The 19,553-nt window shown below is 40.8% G+C and overlaps 3 protein-coding genes across 4 annotated transcripts; 2 read left to right on the plus strand and 1 right to left on the minus strand.

Annotated features, from left to right (window-relative positions):
* Positions 1–108: 108 nt before the first annotated feature.
* LOC103974109 (tyrosine-protein phosphatase DSP3-like) lies at positions 109–2,269 on the plus strand. Its single transcript, XM_009388866.3, has 5 exons — positions 109–511; positions 637–730; positions 1,591–1,648; positions 1,740–1,783; positions 1,876–2,269. The coding sequence occupies exons 1-5, from the start codon at positions 246–248 to the stop codon at positions 2,110–2,112; spliced, it is 699 nt and encodes a 232-aa protein (XP_009387141.1). The 5' UTR covers positions 109–245; the 3' UTR covers positions 2,113–2,269.
* Positions 2,270–11,296: 9,027 nt separating this feature from the next.
* LOC135582043 (squamosa promoter-binding-like protein 16) lies at positions 11,297–14,458 on the plus strand. Of its 2 annotated transcripts, XM_065095611.1 has the most exons (4): positions 11,297–11,596; positions 11,698–12,152; positions 13,334–13,464; positions 13,631–14,458. In XM_065095611.1, exons 2-4 carry the CDS (start codon positions 11,758–11,760, stop codon positions 14,284–14,286), a joined length of 1,182 nt encoding a protein of 393 aa, XP_064951683.1. In that variant the 5' UTR covers positions 11,297–11,596; positions 11,698–11,757; the 3' UTR covers positions 14,287–14,458. The 2 variants fall into 2 exon arrangements, with proteins under 2 accessions (XP_064951683.1, XP_009386067.2); XM_009387792.3 differs by having other exon boundaries at positions 11,297–12,152.
* A 547-nt stretch (positions 14,459–15,005) lies between these two features.
* LOC103973279 (gamma carbonic anhydrase-like 2, mitochondrial) lies at positions 15,006–19,547 on the minus strand. Its single transcript, XM_009387805.3, has 2 exons — positions 19,094–19,547; positions 15,006–15,698 (listed from the first exon to the last, which is right to left on the minus strand). The coding sequence occupies exons 1-2, from the start codon at positions 19,476–19,478 to the stop codon at positions 15,322–15,324; spliced, it is 762 nt and encodes a 253-aa protein (XP_009386080.2). The 5' UTR covers positions 19,479–19,547; the 3' UTR covers positions 15,006–15,321.
* Positions 19,548–19,553: the final 6 nt, after the last annotated feature.

The following is a 19,553-nucleotide window of genomic DNA, read 5'->3' on the forward strand; positions in this document are numbered from 1 at the left end:
CCGGCACATCGTACCGCATTCCCTGGACCCCCGGCGACTTAATTCGTTACGTAAAGTAGAATATCGGTTGTGGATTCGTTCCATCCGAAACGGCGTAGCCAAAATTAGAAAACGAATCCGCCACCGTTCTGCAAACCGACTTCTGGCTTCGAAACCCTCGCCTCGCGCTTTAAAGGAGGAGGAGGAGGAGGAGGCGAGGAGAGGAGATCGCTTCGATCCCATTGCGATCCCATCACCGGGATATTATGATCTTCCGATCGGAAGAGGGCGATTGTGGCGAATACGTACACATACCGTCGGTGGAGGACGACGAAGACGTCGACAACGACGAGTACGAGCGCAATCATGGTGCGGATGAAGTTGGAGATGGAAGATTGGGTGTCGTTCGAGATGAATCGTTCTTGCTCCCGCCCTACAACTTCAACATGGTGGATACGTGGATCTACCGCTCGGGGTTCCCCACCGCCGCCAATTTCCGTTTCTTGGAAGGGCTCAACCTTCGATCCATCGTGTGAGTTTCTCGTGACTTTGAATTTCCCCGAATCTGAAGTTGTTTCCGTCGATGCGTACTCCCTTTTTGTTTTTGTATTGGGGGTGAAGGGATTGGTGCGAATGCTGTGGGGGATTTGGTTGCAGGTATTTGTGCCCGGAGCCGTACCCGGACGCTAATGCCGAGTTCGTTCGCTCCCATGGGATTCGTCTGTTCCAGTTCGGGATTGAAGGAAGCAAGGTAGAAAAATTGTCTTTATTATTCTCTCTAAATTCTAAATCTGCACTGTTGGTACATTCTTATAAATGTTCTCATTGAACCTTCTGTGGGAGTTCTGTTGTCTTTATTGTTATTCATTTTGCCTTGGCTCTGTTAATCAGTAAATCAAAGTAATAATTTTAATGGTGATCTTATTAGCAATTTCATTGACATCATCATGATCATCACTTTTCTGTACCTTATGTGATAATATATAACCTCTTTGATGATCACAAGCTAAATGTCACCGGTAGCTTTTTTTTTTATTTAGAACCTGCATTAGTGTTATTTACGTTTCATGGTGAAAAATTCAGTCATTACACACTTTTCTGCTGTGCTGACTACGTGTACCGATCTCTCTTATTAGTTAGATCAAACATGCTTATTTTGATTTTTGTCCTAAATCACATTTTGGCTTTCTTTTTATGAAACCTGAGGGGTAGCACATCATGTTATTTCCAAAGTTCATTACCCATAATGCTATTATCTATCCCTTCCATCAAAAAGGTACCCAATCTCTTCTTACCAAGAAAATTGCCTACTTTCTTGAATTGTGACAAAAGATGTTCTATGAGAGTTCACTGTAATATCTGTTTAAGGTATTCATTTAGTCACAAGAAAGATTCAACCTGATAAGCAAACAGTAGAACTCATGTGATGATGTCGAGTCATGTGTTTCATATAGTTAGATCAATATCACCCTTGTTTGTGCATACGATTCTCTTTGAATTTTATTGCGTTGCAAAAAGCAGAACAACAACAAATTGGAAAAGCTAATATCCATAATTCCAACAATTCTACTTCTTTTTTGTTTTTCATGTAACCAAGGCTTGCACCTGCAGGAGTCTCTTGTGGCCTTGCCAAAAGATGCTATCATGAGGGCTCTCGCTGTCTTACTTGGTACACAAATATGCAAAATTTGAACTTTTAATTCTCTTTTTCAATCTATATGTTTATTGTCGAAATCATTTTAATTTCTCTGTCCTTGCAGATGTAAGGAATCATCCAATTCTGATTCACTGCAAAAGGGGGAAGGTAAAAGAATCACATTGACGCACATCAAATTCATTCAAGTGCCTTGAATTGCTAATGAACTTACATCCTTTCATCTGCAAATGGTATTCCAGCATCGGACAGGGTGTCTTGTGGGCTGTTTCAGAAAGTTACAGAACTGGTGCCTGTCTTCTGTGTTTGAGGAGTATCATCGCTTTGCTGCCACCAAAGCTCGACCATCAGATCTGAGTTTTATCAGTAAGTTCGACGTCTCATGCACGCTGCGTATACTCAGTATCATCTACCGGTGCTATGGACGTGGTTCCCAAGTTGGGCGCTTGCTTTACGAGGATAATAATAGCTCGTCATGACGAACAATCTCTCCTATTTCTTTTCTATTTTTCTTATCATGTGGTTTTGTCGTGGAAGTCGAACATTCCATTGCAGATCTGCTCATGTACATCGTTCTCTTATCGGAATATCAATAATCTCTTGACCCTATTTTTTAGGTGCCAGGGGAATTCTTCTCGTCTATTTGTTGTTCCTCTCAAAGCTATCATCTGTTACAACTTTATATGCGATCTTTTCAACTTCATAGGATGAGAAAGATGGATAACAGCTTGGATGCATTTACGATCGAGATTAGCTGTTGTGACATGCAATCCAAATGTTACACAAGATATGCTGTTTACATTAAGGTAATACCAATTAAGCTGGAGAATAAGAAACAGTAGGCATAATGACTATAACTGTCGGTGTCAGATTAGTCACCCGTTCTTCCACCCACGCGTTCGGAGCCTGGCGCTTCCTCACGGTTTTTCCGCCCCCACCGAGCTTGCCTTCGGGTCCCACTTCTCGCCACCCAGGCCTTAATAGAGGTGCAGCGTCCGACCCTTCAACCGTACCCGGGATCGGCGTTAACACGGATCTTGAAGCAAATGGAAGGCGATCAGTGAAGAAGGGTGGGTTACCTGTCGTTTCTCGCTCGCGTTCTCCACCTGCCCCGTTTCGTTTCCTCTCCCTCTCGTATTACACTTAGACATGGCCCTGCCGACCCTATACCCCCATCCAACCGTTCGTCCTATCACATTGAACGGACATCAGAAGCGTGCATCCTAACTTACAATCCTCCGCCAGTCAATTTAACTTCCCTGCGAAAGGAGGAGCTGCGACGGTTCGGTCACCTCAACCGTTTTGACTCCCCGGCCCGAGTCTACTCGGCTCGAGTTGGAACGGCGGGAAGCGTTTCCCGCCCCATATCCCCTTCATTAATTGGTCGCGCCTCTCTTTCTTGATTCCAGAGAAATCCAGCCACTGCCGCCGCTCCGATCCGCCGTCGAGGTCCGGCCGGTACGCGTCCCATTCACATTCTCGCCTTTGTCCCATTTTAGATTTGGAAACCCTATTCCACCTATCCATTCTCTGCTTTTGGTCCTTTTAGGGTTTGATGTGAACTGGTTGTATCTTGAACCGTTCTAATGCAGTCCTTAAGGGGTTTGGGATGGCTTTTCCCGTGGGAAAAAGACCGATGAGATGAAGAACCTGTTAATGTTCTATATGACGAAAGGATTTGGCGATTGAGAGTAAGAGACATATGGTGTGTCATTGTATCTTTTCCATTCCATGGAGACATCAACCGTCAAGTTTGAACCAAGCAGAAACTGAATGAATATTGTAGATTATACATGCTAGGATTGGCTGTGGGATAAGCATATCGAGGGAGACGTTTGAGTTGCATCACTTGATCACAAATAGAGTGATTGAAATGGTTTGCAAATTCCCAAAGATTTTAATATGAGAATGAATAGCTTATAAAGAGTTGCGCATTTGATTTACTGAATTTGCCTGAACCGCATCTGCATCTGATCTTACCAGGGCAATTGTGACTATCGGCTTCTTTTATATACCATTGCAATCTGCTAAAGCTTCTTTTCCAACATGAAATTCTATTATGTCAATTCGAGTTGATCTTTGGTCTCACATGTCAAAATGTCTTAAGCTTGAAGCATGAAATACTAGTTTAGACAGAAAATATAAAGAGTTGCTGAGCCGAGTTGATGCTTTGTCATTGTTTAGGAATTGCATACAGATGTTCTTTTGCTGATTCAGCTGCAACTTTATTTTCATGAGTGTTCCGGGAAAGGCCAAAAAAAAAAAAGTCTATGTTTTTTCTTCAGGACTGGCATCTATAACTGTGGAAATTTAGTTGTTTCACCAAGAAGCTGGTTGTTACCTACAAAATGTAAAAAGAGAGCCTCTATCTTTACACCCCTGTTTGTGGTCCTTTTTGGGACATCACAAGAAAATAATTTAGGTGTCATGAACAATAATCTTCCATGGATTTTTGACCATATCAATAGGTTCACAAAGTTAGGGCATAAGCAGACATTAAATGTGCTAATTCTCTATTTGATGGCCAGTTGTTTGCAACATAGCCGATAAGTTAGATCATGTTGACCTTTTAGAGGATGTCTTCTAGGGACTAGAAGGTTCTCATAATAATATATTTTGATATCTTTTTGCTATGCACTTTATTCTCTTTAGCTTCTGAAATGAAGAGAGCAAATCTTGTTAAAAATAAAGCAAACTGATTTTTCCACTTGAAATAATAGTGATAGCAAGCAAATAGAATCATGTTAGAGTAGAAAGAGGGTGAAAGATTAAATTGTCTAGTGATATGGATACACATCATGTGGTGCATATCCAAGCATAGAAATGTGGAAGATCTGAAATGACAAACAAAGAGATACAAAAGAAACGAGAAGTGGAAAAAACATCATGTTCAACTAAAAGCCAGCTGCATTTCAGTTGTTTGCACTATCAAGTATAACCCTGCTACTGAAGGAGAGAATCCAGTGAAAGCATAGGAGTTGCATAAGAATTCTGTTTGCACTATTAGTCCTTCTAGTTTTTCCATCTCAGTTGTCATTCTATATTTAACAGTGAGGAAGTTTGGAGATCTGCTATTGGTAAAATCAAGATTGGTGAGCTTCATCAGATGACATGTTGGATAAAACAGAATCGAGCAAACGAAATTTACAATCTCAAGCTGAAGGTTCCACCCCTTATTTCCTACTAGTTCTAACCTTTATCAAAATGATAATGTGAACAGTCTCGGATAGCTTGTAAATTAACCTTTGAGGCTGTTTTTGCTGCCTCACTCGGCAATGGGGTAAATCATCCCAATCTGCACTTTTATTCAAGCCAAATGGTTCTCCAAAAGGTAACATGAAACTAACTTTTCACTTACCACAATTGCTATTCCTGCATTTTTTTTATGGACTTCAAGTTGGATTTAGGAATCTTCAAGGCTCAATTTATTTTTATGACCTAAGTGATGAATTTTCTGTATAAAATAGTTGACACGAGTTTCATGCCTTCAGAACGTGAGTTACATTGATTTCTTGCCATAGAGAATCAGACCATAAGCTAACATACCGAATTTTTGCACAACTAGGAATGATTTATGTGATAATTTTGAAGTTTTAATTATGAGACCAAATGGAGTACATTCATATCTCATGTACTTGTTGATCATGCATTAGAGCCCATGTTTTTTTGCTTGAAAACATTTCCTGTGTCTTAAAATAGGAAGCCATTGAACTGAAATTACTGAGATTGTTTTTTCGATGTGTCAAGCTTTTAATATTTGGTGATAGGATAACTTCAGGAAAGAAAACTGTGAAATGTTATACTGCAAGAGTTTGAACCCCACAAGATGCAGAGCAGGGTTATCGGTGCTTGAACAGGACTGTCTCCCTCGGTGAAGGCCCATCTCATTTCCCATCACATGGGTGGTGGGTACCCCTTCTACCAATGTCGCCATCTATTGATGGCAGAACAGTATGGAACTTGGTGTATCTATGCTGCAATGGCCCACTCTTTCCCACTGTACTACAAACTAGGCCTGTAGGTTCATAAATTAGATAAGGTTTACTGCTGTATAGGCAAGCAACTTAATTGCTTTCAAGCTGATCTAAGTGGTGCAGATTGGCCTCAGTTCACTTTTACTTGGTCCACATACACTTTAGGGACAATATATTGGCCTTGTATAAATAATTGAGACATGCATAATCATCACTGAACACTGCCATTTCATGTCTAATTCGTTGCTTTTGCCATCAACTATGATTGCTAGACTCGAGCTAAATATCCTTTATTAGCTCTATCATTATATTACTACTCTTAAATGGGGTAGTCCTGGCAAACCATTCTGGTGATTCATTTGCTGAGTTTTCACGTGTCCTGTGCCCAACAACAGTACCACAGTGACCAGTATGAAGGCAATGGTTGTACATGCAGCAACCATTTGTGGTCCAGTGTGGGTGAACTACTGCATCGTATTAAAAGCATATTATCTGCTTCTATGTTCAGTTCTGCATTTATTGTTTGGTTCAAAGTCAATGTAGGTCTGCTTAGGGTTTTCAATGATTGGTGCAACCACAACATGAATTTATCATCACACTCGCATTGGTAAAGTAACTACTTTACATCTATTTCAAGCTTCTTCTATGCTCTACTGGAGTAAGTCCTTCGAGATGCTCTTCTCTAAAAAGAAAGAGAAAGCTGGCAGAAATTTGTTGGTTAAGGGTCAACAATATCATTGCAGTTGAGGTTGTGAATTTTCTTATCCAGATCATTGCAATCATGTCATTTCTCACTGGTGGCCACCTAAATGATTATGTTCCTGGTTTGCATGCAAAAGAAGGGATTTTTTTAAAAAAATCTTTTAAAATATTTAATACTTGGCCCCTTATCTTGGTTTGCAGATTTAATACATTGGTTGGCTGAATTAAAAGGTAAACAGATGACACAAGTTGATGAATTAGCACCGGAATTCCAAGATCATATAGCAGGATTAGATGTAGTAGAGTTAAATCAACTAGACATTCATTTTCAATCATTCAGGCTGGCCACATGTGAAACCAATCACTTTCCTACTGTTCTGGAGCATCATATGATGTATTGCAAGAGCACTACTATTTGGTATTGTTGTTATCAACCTCTACTAATCCAAAGGCTTGTAGATCAGACTTGAGGGCACCACCTTATGTTTAGATCCTTTTCCTTTTCTTCTTTTCTGGTTCTTTTGATCAGCATGGAGATAGATGATGGTAGTTGTTATAAGCTTTAATTTGTTCCTTCTTTCAGAGAACAAACTTTTGGTTTTAAGATTATTCTTTTGTAACTTGATTGATCGGAGTTGAAGGCACGAAAATAATCCCTTCTATTAGAAATTAAATTTGAGTATGTATCTCTTTTAAATGTTTAGGAAGTAATGGGGCTGTAGCCAAGTTGCTGGCTGCGACTATTGAAGGATAACCTTTTTGTCCTTGTAGAGCTTATCGCTAGGGTTTTATCCCTCCATGCTTTCTCCTTATCATCCAGTGATAGTAGTTAGATGGTCGCATCAAGCTTCCCACGCTTCCTTTGCTATGTTCTGTAATTGATTATGGCGGCATCATCACACACATATGAAGGAGACATCACTTCAGCCTAGAAGTTTTTGTCATTCAGTGTGAGTGAAGGATGATGAGCATGACTTGCTTCCTACATCATCTCCCATTATGTGCCCAAAGGACAGCCCTAGTCTTTTGTCTTTTCGCAGAACTAGTCTCCTGTGCTACGTTTCATGAAACTGGAGTCTCTGTTTCATTTCAATAGCAAACATATAATTGGAATCCCAAAAGAACAAGAATTAGAAGATGAAGCATGAAAATGCAAAGAGAATAGATGCTGACGTTTTTGGAAGAATATAAAATGAAAAAAAAGTAGAAGTCAGAAGTAAGTAGTAACTAAATTAGGTCTGGTTTTAGTGTTAGGGTTTTCTTTGTGTCCATATTGTACTGAGATTCCAGAGGTAATACATGTGTCAAACCATATAATTTTTTTTTTGTTTCTTTCTTGGTGTTGCTGCAAGGCTTTTTATCTTGTCACACAAACCAAACATAAATGGTCAAATTCTGAAGTAGTTTCTTTTGATGAAACACCTTAACATCTTGATCTCCAATGGCTCTCTCTCTCTCTCTCTTTTTCCTTGGCTATATACCTCTTGGGAAAAGAGAGTGAGAAAACTTCTTGCCTTTTGCTCTTGGCTGTTTTGTTGCGATGTGCAACTTCAGGAAGCACATCACATGTCGTATGAATCCTGAAAGGACCCTTGGATTTGTACATGCATACGAGGCTGCTCCTGTTTGCCAACTTGTTGTCCCCTTTCATCAATTACAAAGAGTGCAGCAAACCCCTTCCTGTCTTAAAAGTTCCCCATGTCGTGCCTTAAATCCCTTCTATCTCTACCATCCTTTTGATTGTCTCACAGCCAGTAGTACACCATCAGCCTTGTCTCTCACAGGTTAAAAGTCCTCAGATTTGGTTTTGATAGATGAAGATTTTGATGCCCCCATGATTGAAATTCAGTGCTTATTGGCCCCACGCATGTCTTCTTCCTCTTTAAACATTGTTGCATGCCCACTATAAGTACTGGTCATTTTTTTCTATATCTTATCAGTTGATCAGGGTCTTCATCACAGATTTTTCTTCTCTTCAGTTTGGAGAACAATAAGTGAACATGGTCAATACTGAAGCATCTGAGCATGACTAGGAAAAGTGTGAAATGATATATGGTGTTTATGTACACTGTAAGAACATGCAGTCAGATGATTAAAAAGTACAAGTGAATTTATCTTGTTGCGCGTAAGTTTATATCTGATGCTATGTTGTGTAGTTTTTATATGGATCATGATAGCTTTACTTCAAAAAGAGAGAAGAAAAAGAAAATGATAGTAGCAGTAGAGGCAAGTAAATTCCTAGATTATCTTTCTTTCCTAAATTTCTTCTCTGAAATTTGCAGGACCCTCATTATGCTAGTCCCTACGGTTCCTTTTTTGATTTATCTGCCTAAGAAGGCTAATTCAAAAACTAGTGCTGAAGGATTCAACACTTGCTAGCATCATCCAAATTGCTGCCTAAATTATTGAAGACGACAAAATTCACAAGGACCTCGTTGATGTCAGTGGGCTCCCATGCTGCAGTTGTTGCAAGTGAAATATGGATGAGATGTAAAAGGGACAGTGGGCTTCTCAGTTGTTTCTTCTGACGGACACCTGCTGTCTTTTTTTACCAACCAAAAGAGAGAGTGTGTGGGAGCAAAAGCTGAGCGCAGAAGGCCACATGAAATGTTGCTGAAAGGGAGAAACTGTAACAGCCCATTCCTCATCATTCTCACACATAGGATTAGCTTGTAAAGGCCAGGGATCTTGGCAAGAACTTAAGCCACCACTTTGTTTTATTCCATGCCTTTGGGGAGAAGGAAGGTGGAGTAAATCTGGAATCCTTATTCCCAATACCAGAGGGCATCAACTCTCTCACCTTCGATGGAGGACAAAGGCCTTTGTGGCCATGCATCACTTTTGTTTCCGAAAGCCAGTGCCCACCACAGATGGTGACATTTGCTTTTGCTAAAGAGGATGAGGTATGGAGGAGAGTGCAGCTGTGTTACTCCAACAATACTTTGCTGGCTAAAGCAGATCCTGCAACGAGGGAAACACACCAAGAACTTTCTTACAGTTTCTTTATACCAAATAGTGCAACATGCTCCCCTATTGGAAAGCCTTTATGGGCACTGAAACTGGTGCAGGAGTGGGGAAAGAGAAATCAGAAGCTTGTTCACCACTCTTTTTGAGAATTCCTGTAGGTGCGCAGCCTCCTCTCTTTTCTGAGTTTGTAGACTTTTTTTTTTTTTTTCTTCTTCTTCTTTCTTTTTAATGTCAAAAGCAATTGGAAAAGCCTATGGAATAGGATGTCTGCTTGTTCTTTATACCTGGAAAATCATTAACATGGTTGATTGCTTTTGAGTGCATTAGGATCATGAGGTTAGTGAGCAGAAGCTACAACAAATGGAAACTTTTGAACTCCTCCTTCGTTGCTGGTATGACCCACTTCCGGTGAGGCCAATCAATGCACTCTTACTCTGTGAATTCCTATGATTCCATGTGATTGCAGAATTGGAGTGAGAAAACAACAAAAAACCAGAATGTGGAATCAAGCAATTTTGATGCTTATAATTATTATGTACACCCACCCTTGAGATTTATGATACATCAACTTGCATCAAGTCAAAAGAGTCTGATTGTTCTATTGTGGCATTCCAATAATCCCTTTCTTAATCGATAAATCTTTTATGTCTTTCCATTATCTTGGATAGGTTATATGGATCTTTTTCTGAGATAATATATCTAAGAACAATCAACTTTCTTACATTCTTTTTGTAGTCTCGAAGAGATCTCAAGGCCCCATAATAAGATCTTTAGATAAGAGAATGACAAATGCAATAAAACGATAAAAAGATGTTGTCCCAAGAAAACAAACACTTACACGTTGAAATGATAGGTTTCGTGTTTTACCGAGTCCAAAATATTTATATATATATAAAAAAAGGAAAATTCCTCCGAATAAATAAATAATAAAACATGGAACGGAATGGACGGTGAAACAATCAGCACACTTGATGGTCCTCCGCTGCCAACGTTTCCAGAAGACCACGTTAACATAAAAGCACACTTGTTGGGAACACCTGCACCGGGAAGACCGAGCGCCGGGGGACACGTGGCAGAAAGTCGACGGATGCCGACAGCATTCTGCCGCGATCGCCTTGATGTGATCCGATGGTAGACAGAGGTCGTGGAAAGTGAAACTTACACGGTCGGGGCGTTGCCACGTTTTGGGTCCACCAAATTACAAGGAACAATAATAATAGTAGTAATAATAATAATAATAATAATAATAATAATAATAGTAATTAACGAGACTTTTGCCGCGGGTGTTGGTAGGCTCCGAGTGTGGATGACATCGATGACTTGATTAGGAGTAGGACCTAATAATGAACACCCCAACTCAGCTTTCATGACAACTAAAATGTTCTTATTTGCTGTCATAAATCAATGGAGGAGGGATTTGATTGTGATGATTGAATAGAATCTTGATTAACCAAACGAATTAGTAATTTTATTCAAAATTTGTAGAATTAAAATGAGTTATTTAATATATTGAAGTTATTTAATTTATATGATAAATATTCAGATTCTTCGATAATAATTTGGAAGGAGTGATCGAGTCAGTTGTGACGTGTAATTACGGAGGGAGACATGCTTGAGCAGATGAAACGCAAAGGCAAGCTGAAGAACAGAGAAACCACAGCAAGATAAGAGAGAGAGAGAGAGAGATGTTAGCCAAGTCGAAACCGTGGATGCATGTGATCCCAACACTGGTGAGTGTGAGATACCTACCGCCACCTTCACCTCCACTTGTCCGGGATTCAGAAGCTGGACAGACCACCACTCTGTCGCTTTCCATGCCACCCTCCCTCCATCCCTCGCTCACCGTCATTGAGCCCAGATGGAACTGTAGAAAGAGGAATCTCTACCCCCCCCGCCTGCCGCTCCTGCATCATCTAAGCGAGGTTTGATGCATTATCCAATTCACTGTTCCACCACTTGCAATGATGCTAGCCTACCCTCTCTGGCTCTATATCTACACTTGTCCTTACCTCCATGTCAACTTACGTCGTCTCTCTCTCTCTCTCTCTCGCTCTCTCTCATCCTATTCAAAGCTCAATGATTGAGACCATGCAAGGCAGTTGATGGCTGGGAAGACCACATAGGCCCTCTGTTCCTGGCGTTGCAGTCCTGTGCAAGACCTGCCTCGTCTTCGGCTCTCGAGATTTCTGCTTGGTTTTACCTCTCGGTTCATCACCTACCACCTTGTCCACTTGTTTTGTTAACCTCTTTTGAGATCCTACTGTTGCTCGATTCCATGGAACTCACACGGCTGTGATCTCTCTTTTCTGAGTTCGTGGAGGTGGTAGTCTCTGTGTCTTCTTCTTCCTTTGCCTGCGCTTGCTCTTCCTGTTCTCTGGGAATCGAACACTTTGCGTCGCCTTGCTCTTCTCGTCTTACCAGGAAAAGCTACTTCGTGGATCGAGCTGGAAGCGGAGGGACGAGAGAAGCACGCCTGCTTCGATGGAATGGGATTACAAGATGCCTCCGTGGGATTTGGCAGAGCTGGAGCAGAGTGCGGAGCCCAGCATGGGCGCAGTGGTCGGGCCAAGCTGCAACCTCCGAAGCCAAGCTGAGGGAGCGGACTGCTCCGTCGATCTGAAGCTCGGGGGCTCACCGGAGAAATGGAAGAGCCAATCCAAGACGACGACGGCGGTGTCGTCCTCCAGCCCATCGAAGAGGGCTCGAGCACCGGGCGCCGGGAGCCAGAACGCGGCGTGCTCGGTCGACGGCTGCAACTCTGATCTCAGCAACTGCAGGGAGTATCACAGGCGCCACAAAGTCTGCGAAATCCACTCCAAGACTCCGATCGTCATGGTGGGCGGCGTGGAGCAGCGCTTCTGTCAGCAGTGCAGCAGGTAATGCATATAGAACAGGGCAACCTGCAAGCCGAATGGTAAAGCTCTCAGTACATGCTTTGTTTCCTCATGGCCGACCCATCTTCTCGGATTCTGTGTGATGATGGTAAAAGCACCGGCTTCGCTTCTTCTAGGCTGCAAATGTTTGATTTGAGCAGTCCTCATAAGCTGCATGCCATGATTTCAGACGATCATGGAGAAGAGTTTCATCTTTTGTTCGTCTTCCTCTGCTACTTGTTGTTCTCACCTTATTTTCTAATGTATTCTGGCAAATCAAGTCTGAATCTTTCATTTGGTGTTGCTCTATTTTGGTGTTGCTCTATTCTGGCACCTTATTTTTGCTCTATTTCATTTGGCAAATCAATTCTTCTTCTTCTTCTTCTTCTTCTTCTAATCAATTCTTCTTTCTTCTTTCTTCTTTCTTCCTTATCATTTTACTTTGTTCCATTTGCTTGCAAGGATTCTTCTTGTTTCCCTGTTGTATCATCTTTCTGATTCCAGGAGTATGCTTTGCTCCTGGTCTCTCTCTCTCTCTCTCTATTTAGTTCATCTTCTAGTAAATTTGTATTGATTTCAGCTCAATAATCAACCTTAGCATATTGGTCAAAATTTCCAGAGTCCAACTATCCAACTTGAACATCTCAAGCTGTTCCAATTAAACACAACTTCTGCTATTTCTCTGTTGTGGAAAATTGATTTCAGACATCTATACCTTCTTCAGCATAATATTGTCTGCAGATTATATTTTTTCTGCCAAAGAAGTCATTCAGAAGTATATTTCTCTCTTTGAGCATCTTTTGCCTGATGATGCATACTGCACTACAAAGAAGTCCTCACCTTCTTTCCAATTCTTTGGTTTTGGCAAGCAGAATCAACTTAATTCTTTTAACTTCTTCTTCCTTGAGTTTGTGATGCTATCACTTGCAAAATTGCTCTCTCTGGATTCTTTGGAGCAAAATAGGATCATAAAAGGGGGAAAACAGCATTCAAATTTCAATCATAACTCCACTGTCTTCTTCGTACTGTCATATAATATCAGAATAGAAACCGCAGTTATGTGGACTCACCTCCTCGAAAATTCGACACTTCATCCACAAAAACATTCCAATTCTTGTTCATCTGTTTGATTCCTTTTCCTCATCGTCGGCACCACACGATTGATGGTTTGATGATGCAAACAGGTTTCACTTGCTGATAGAGTTCGATGAGGTAAAACGAAGCTGCAGGAAACGTCTCGATGGCCACAACAGGCGCAGAAGGAAACCTCAACCAGAATCTGCTACTTCTGCTAACCTGTTTCCGATTCAACAAGGTATGAACTTTCTTAGATTTCTCCATTTTCGCGAACGAAAGGCCTGCTTTTTTGGTGAAATTTCTGTCATCTGAATCGATTTACTGGCTGGCTGTTTGGAAATCGGAGCACACAACATGCACTGATGCCCTAATTAGGGTTCTAAAGGCTTCAACTCGGCATGCAGGGACCAGGTTCTCAACCTGTGCATATATATCCCAAGCTCCTCCAACAGAGCCCAACTGGTCTGCCATTGTTAAAGCTGAGAAAGATGCACTGTACACCCATCACACCCCGCTGCATCTCATCGACAGCCAACACCACTTTCCTGGATCCTTTTCTTGCAGCTATAAAGAAAGGAAGCAGTTCCCTTTCTTACAAGATGGCAAAGCGGCATTCAGCAGAACAGCCGTAGAAGCATCAATATGTCAGCCACTCCTCAACACCGTTCCTTCAGTAGAAAGTAGTAGCAGCAGCAGCAGCAGCAAGCTTTTCTCTGATGGATTAACCCAAGCTATCAACTCCGAGTGTGCTCTCTCTCTTCTGTCATCACCAACTCAAACTTCGAGCATTAGTGTTGACCACATGTTGCCTACTAATAGGATTCCAGTGGGTCAGCCACTTGTTCCGAGTCTTCAGTACAGCAGTCTCAATCCCTACTCTGGTTCTCCAGCTTCAGGCAGTGTCTTGCCAACGGAGTTCTCTTGTTCAGGGGCTGAGGATGAGCAAGCAGGTGGAGTTCTGGTTTCTGATACTGATCTCCATTGCCAGGGAATGTTTCAGATAGGTGGCGAGGGTGCCAACGATGGAGCCTCCCCATCTCTACACTTTTCTTGGCAGTAGTAGTAGTAGTCCTGTAAATGGTATTAGTTCCTCGAGGGTTTGTACCGACTAAAACTCTTGTTTTGCTTTGTCCAAACATTGATGTTCTTGCTCACTTCTGACTTTGATGCTGAGGAGCTTTCTCAACATCTTTCCTGATGAAAGCAAATGGCAGTGATGTTTCTTGTTTTCAGTGTTTGCTTTGAAGGCCACCTCAAGCTTTTCTTCATTGGAGAAGGCACACAACTCTACTTTTTTTCCTCCTTTATTGTCTCATTTATGAAAGAACTCGAAATTAGTGGGTATTTCAATTTCATATATCCAGAATTTTCCATATATATATATATATGTATTATTTGATTGATTTTTTATGAATAGCATGCTCTTTCTATAGTTCTTCCCTCTGCTTTTAAGTTTACCAAATGAACCATAATTAATGGTCTGATTTAGCTGATATATTCATATTTATCACATATGTATCTATCTATATCCCAAGTCATCATATCTGATGAATGACCAGTGTTCCAAGCATACCCAAACCCTTTTTCCCCCTCATCATGCTCTGCTATGAGTGTCCAGATACTGGTAAAATTCATCTTCCAGTGATTCCTCAGGCATCCAATTTTGAATAGCTTGAAAGATGATAGCAAATCCCTCAATTCTGAAGTTAATAAGCAAATGCAGGTGCTAAGAATTATCAAAACTAGCTCTGAAACAATCCAATGCCACAAGGTCAGCAGTTGAGAGGATCAACATCAGCTCTCTACATTATGGTCAATCTTAAAAAAGGAAGGTGCTCAGGAAACAGTATGTAGTACATGCCCAAGATATTTCCTTCAATTATTGCAAGAACCAAAGAGAGTTGAAGGTTTAGCTACTGAAACAAACAATAGAAAAGGAAGGCCAATTCAGCCATCAGAGAAAACTAACATTCATTGTTATGCATTCACCAGTGGACTCGAAAGCAAACTATCTGAAGTCTTTGATGACAAAAAATACACATCTAGTTTTTGCCATTGCTTATTGTACCTTCAGCTCCAACTAGACACTCTTCTTTCAAATAGAAATGTTGAGGGCCCTTTTCATCTTCTCCACCTCTAAATAAACTGTGGAATACGGAAGGAACTCGGAGAAATGGTTCTGCATCAGATCATTAATGGCCACAGCTAGTTTTGGAATATCTAGGATTTCTTCGTGGGTCAGCTTTCGAACAAAACGAGCTGGGTTGCCAGCCCAAATCTCGCCAGTTGGGATCCGACGACCAGGGGGAAGCACAGACCCGGCTTCGAGTATTGAATTGGTCTCTACCAGTGAACCCTCCATGAGAATGGAGTGCTGACCAATTATGCATTCTGGCTCAATTGTGCATGACCGAAGGAGACTGTAAGCACCAATAGTGACATATCTCTCGATGGATGTTTCAGCAGGAAGTCCTGACACAGAAACATGCCGGAGATGGGATTTCCATAAAAATGTCAACCAATTCAACAATAAAGCAAAACCAGGAAGAAGGCAACATAACAATGAACTGAAATCTGTATTCAATTTCCTCATTTCAAGATAAACTAACAGTGATTTAGATTCCGCCAAGAAATTTGCGGCATGTTTGCAATGTCCTTAACATTGTTGATCGAGGTATATCCACCAAATATACACTAAAATGGTATATACACCTCTTGTATCTCAATCTGACCAAACACCCAGTATGCGATGTGGGCTAAATTGATTTATATTTTCTATTCAATAAATTTAATTAGTTTTGGGAGTTGGGGTGCCATATGACAACATGATATATATTTCTAATTTACTTTCCTAAATTGGTCAGGGAAACGAAAAAGGAAATCAAACAAAACACTGGAAGAGGTAAAAAATTAGGCTTGAATGAGTATTCTAGAGCTTGATTGAAGATTTCATCCACACAAGTAGAAAATTGCTTAAAGAATCTAAAAATAAGAAAGTCTATGCCAACCAAATATTTTGTCAAAAAGGAAGATTATCTCATGAAAAAAGTTGAAACAAATCATCCCTAAAGAAAGTAAGATAATTGATCAGACTTGAACTCGTGTCAAATTTTCTTACTGCAATAATAGCAACAAATAGCAATGTCCACAGTTAATTGAGCCTAGCTCCTGTATGGAGCTCATCCTATTGGAGCCTTTAAACAACAAAGCACAATTTGTTAATAAGACAAATGACCATAGACAGGGACCTATCATGCAAACCATTGAAGTATTACTACAATCAACTAAAACAAGCCTTTGTTCCAGTATCTGGGATCAGATACATGAATCCTTTGCCACTTGTCTCTCTCCTATAGCAAATGTTATCATTTTTTTTTCTGATTAAATCCCCATTATTCTTCTCTCTTACCCTACTGACAAGCTTGAATCAACCTGCCTAACCTTATATTCCAGAATGCAGATCTTGTACAAATATCACAGAACCACCTTATGCAATTTCGTTTATCTTATCCTTAACTCTTCTCTGTCATGCTAAATGCTAATTACCTGAGAGAAAGGCTTTGGCTTTCTTTCATGCATAGCCTCTGTCACAAAACAACAACATATAGTCCTACCTTTGACCTTCGATCGTGGATGTGTAGATACCTTTGCCTTAGTCTCTTCATAGCACTAAGGTCAATACTTTAGTTCATTACTAGTGGCCAAACTTCCATGTATAGATCTTTTCTCAGGCAACATAGTCCCCTGCATCTCACTTATCAGTCATAGATGGCCCTTGCAACTGCTGCTCGGGTTATCAAGCCATGTTTTAATACTTCAAACTGAACTGTTGCAACCTCAAATACATAATCTCCTTCTCTTACAGCACTAATTTTCTCAAATTTCTTCATTGGAAACAACCAACAGGATGTGAAAATGCAACATAAAATTTGCTTTCATGTGATTTTTGGAACACAAGACGGCTACAAACCTAAAGCTTTTCTTCACCAAAATCCAGCTTTCATTTAAGCAAGAAATTATTAGACTTCACAAACTATTATCATCATGCGATCCATTATTTGTAAGTAGACACAAAACTATCAATGATATGCATCCACAGGACAATTACAACAAGAATTTATTCCCACCAACACAAACCAGTGAGGCACAAAAGGCTTAAATTAGAAGAATTCCACCTTGATTATGGTTCTCAAACATGCTCAAAAGACCTTTGTTAAGATCATGGTTTGCAATACCGTACCATACCACTTGGTGTGGTACATTGGTACACCTTAGTGTATCATGTATCAGTATGCTTGGTACAACTCGGTACATACCATACTGATAGCTAATCGGTACACCAGTACGGTATGATGTTCAGAACCTTGGTTAAGATTACGACAAGTGGTTAACTAAAGACCTAAAAGTGTCAGAAGTCAGTATATTTGGGGGAGAGAAAACATATATAGTTACATATAAATATGTGATCTCTTTGTAAAAAAGGGTGGCCTATACATGAGGCACCTGGCTCCATCAATATAAGATAAAAAAAGGGTCAATGAGTGCAGTCATAGCTCTGCGAGCAGAAAGTCTGTCTTGATCACCAAAAGTTGCAAAAAGATGACCTTAACATAGCACCAAACATGCTTACATGATTAACAAAACAATATGAAGGAAAAGGATGGTGAAGCGCACAAGGCTCCCACAGACACAGGGTATAGGAAGGGTTAATATATATACAACTTTACCATTGTAGGTGAAAATGAACTCTATCATGTATGTTGTAAAATAGCAATTGAGGCGTGACACCAAGGCTTGCCCTTAACAATATGTAAAGTGATCAGATAATTCTGGCGAGTTTCCAGAAGGTAGAATTTGGAAACTTTTGATTCTTTAATGTCATATAGATTAATCAACCATTAATAGATGCTACCAAAATAGCAATCTAGGAGAACCCTCAGTTAAGAAAATGAAAGTAATATCTGAAATCTATAACCAGAAACCTTCATGTTATTTAAAGAGATGTATAAAGTGTAGTTCCTCATTTAGGAACACATCTTTTAGTCCAGTAAACATATTGTTGATAATTGTTCAGGGTGCAAAAGGAAATATCAAAATAGATTGCCCGGTTTTATTCGATATTCATATCCTATGTTAATTATACTTCATAAATCTAGCAGACAAAGCAATTTTTTTTGCAGCCATCAGATTTCGGTTGCTAATGTGATCAAATACTCTTTTACTTGGTTTGAGATCCAAAAAATTATTCGTTTTGAGCAAGTTTAACCCAAACTATATTTGCATGCCAAATCAAACACCTCTAAGATAAAAATAGGTACCCTTATCTCCACCAGCTTTTCAGAGAAAAGCAACCTAGCCATCCAACAAACTGAGTTCAATCATCATATGAACTAAGTCGTCATCCATTTCCCGTTTCACTTAGTTGTTCCAACAAAACTTGGTGATCTTCATTTGCTTTATGGTGACCCTCAAATGTGTGTATGCCATGGCATCTCTTTTTCACCTATTATCATCGCATGATAAATCTCCCACATATAAGTCTAGGATAATCCACACCTAAATTTCTGACTATTCCAAGATCCAGCATAGAACAAAATAGTTAAAAAAATTTATCTCGCCAACATATGGAACCAAATTTGTATAAATCGATGTTATAGATATCCACAGTCGTGATGCATTCTAATAATAGCCCACAAAAAATATCATCTGTTATTGGCAGAATTGCTTCCTAATTGATAAAGAAATGAAACAATTATAGAGCATACGTCATCAACTCGGATCAAGTTCCACTCAGTCGAAAGGATCAAACCTAAAAGTAATCAATCAGATAGGACAGACGGCAAATTTAGATCGAGGAATTAGGGGACCTGTGGGAGACTTCCAGGCAGCGTGGAGAACGCAGCGCTCCTGTACATTGGAGCAGAACCCGACGGTGATCTTGTTCAGGTCGCCGCGGAGAACGGCACCGTTCCAGACGGAGGCGCCGTCGTAGACGGTGACCTGCCCGGCAAGGACGACGTTGGGGGCCACGTACGCATCGACGGCTATCGTGGGGACCCACTGCCCCAGGGGAATGATCCGCCGCTGCCCCCTGTAGTCCCACTTCACGCGATCCGACGCCGTCTGCGGCGGAGGCGCCACCGCCGCCGCCGCCGCCGCGGTGGCGTCGGCGGAGAGAAGGCGGTGGAGCGGGATAAGGTGGGGTCGAACGGCTAGGGTTCTTCGCGAGAGACGAGCGAGAGCCGCCGCCATTTCCAGGTCGTTCCACCGCAAGAGAGGACAGAGAGGAGCGGAGAGGGGGGAGGCAAAGGCGGAATAAGGAATTGT

The sequence above is a fragment of the Musa acuminata genome, chromosome BXJ2-2 (genome assembly GCF_036884655.1).
Source record: "Musa acuminata AAA Group cultivar baxijiao chromosome BXJ2-2, Cavendish_Baxijiao_AAA, whole genome shotgun sequence".
Classification (NCBI taxonomy): domain Eukaryota; kingdom Viridiplantae; phylum Streptophyta; class Magnoliopsida; order Zingiberales; family Musaceae; genus Musa; species Musa acuminata.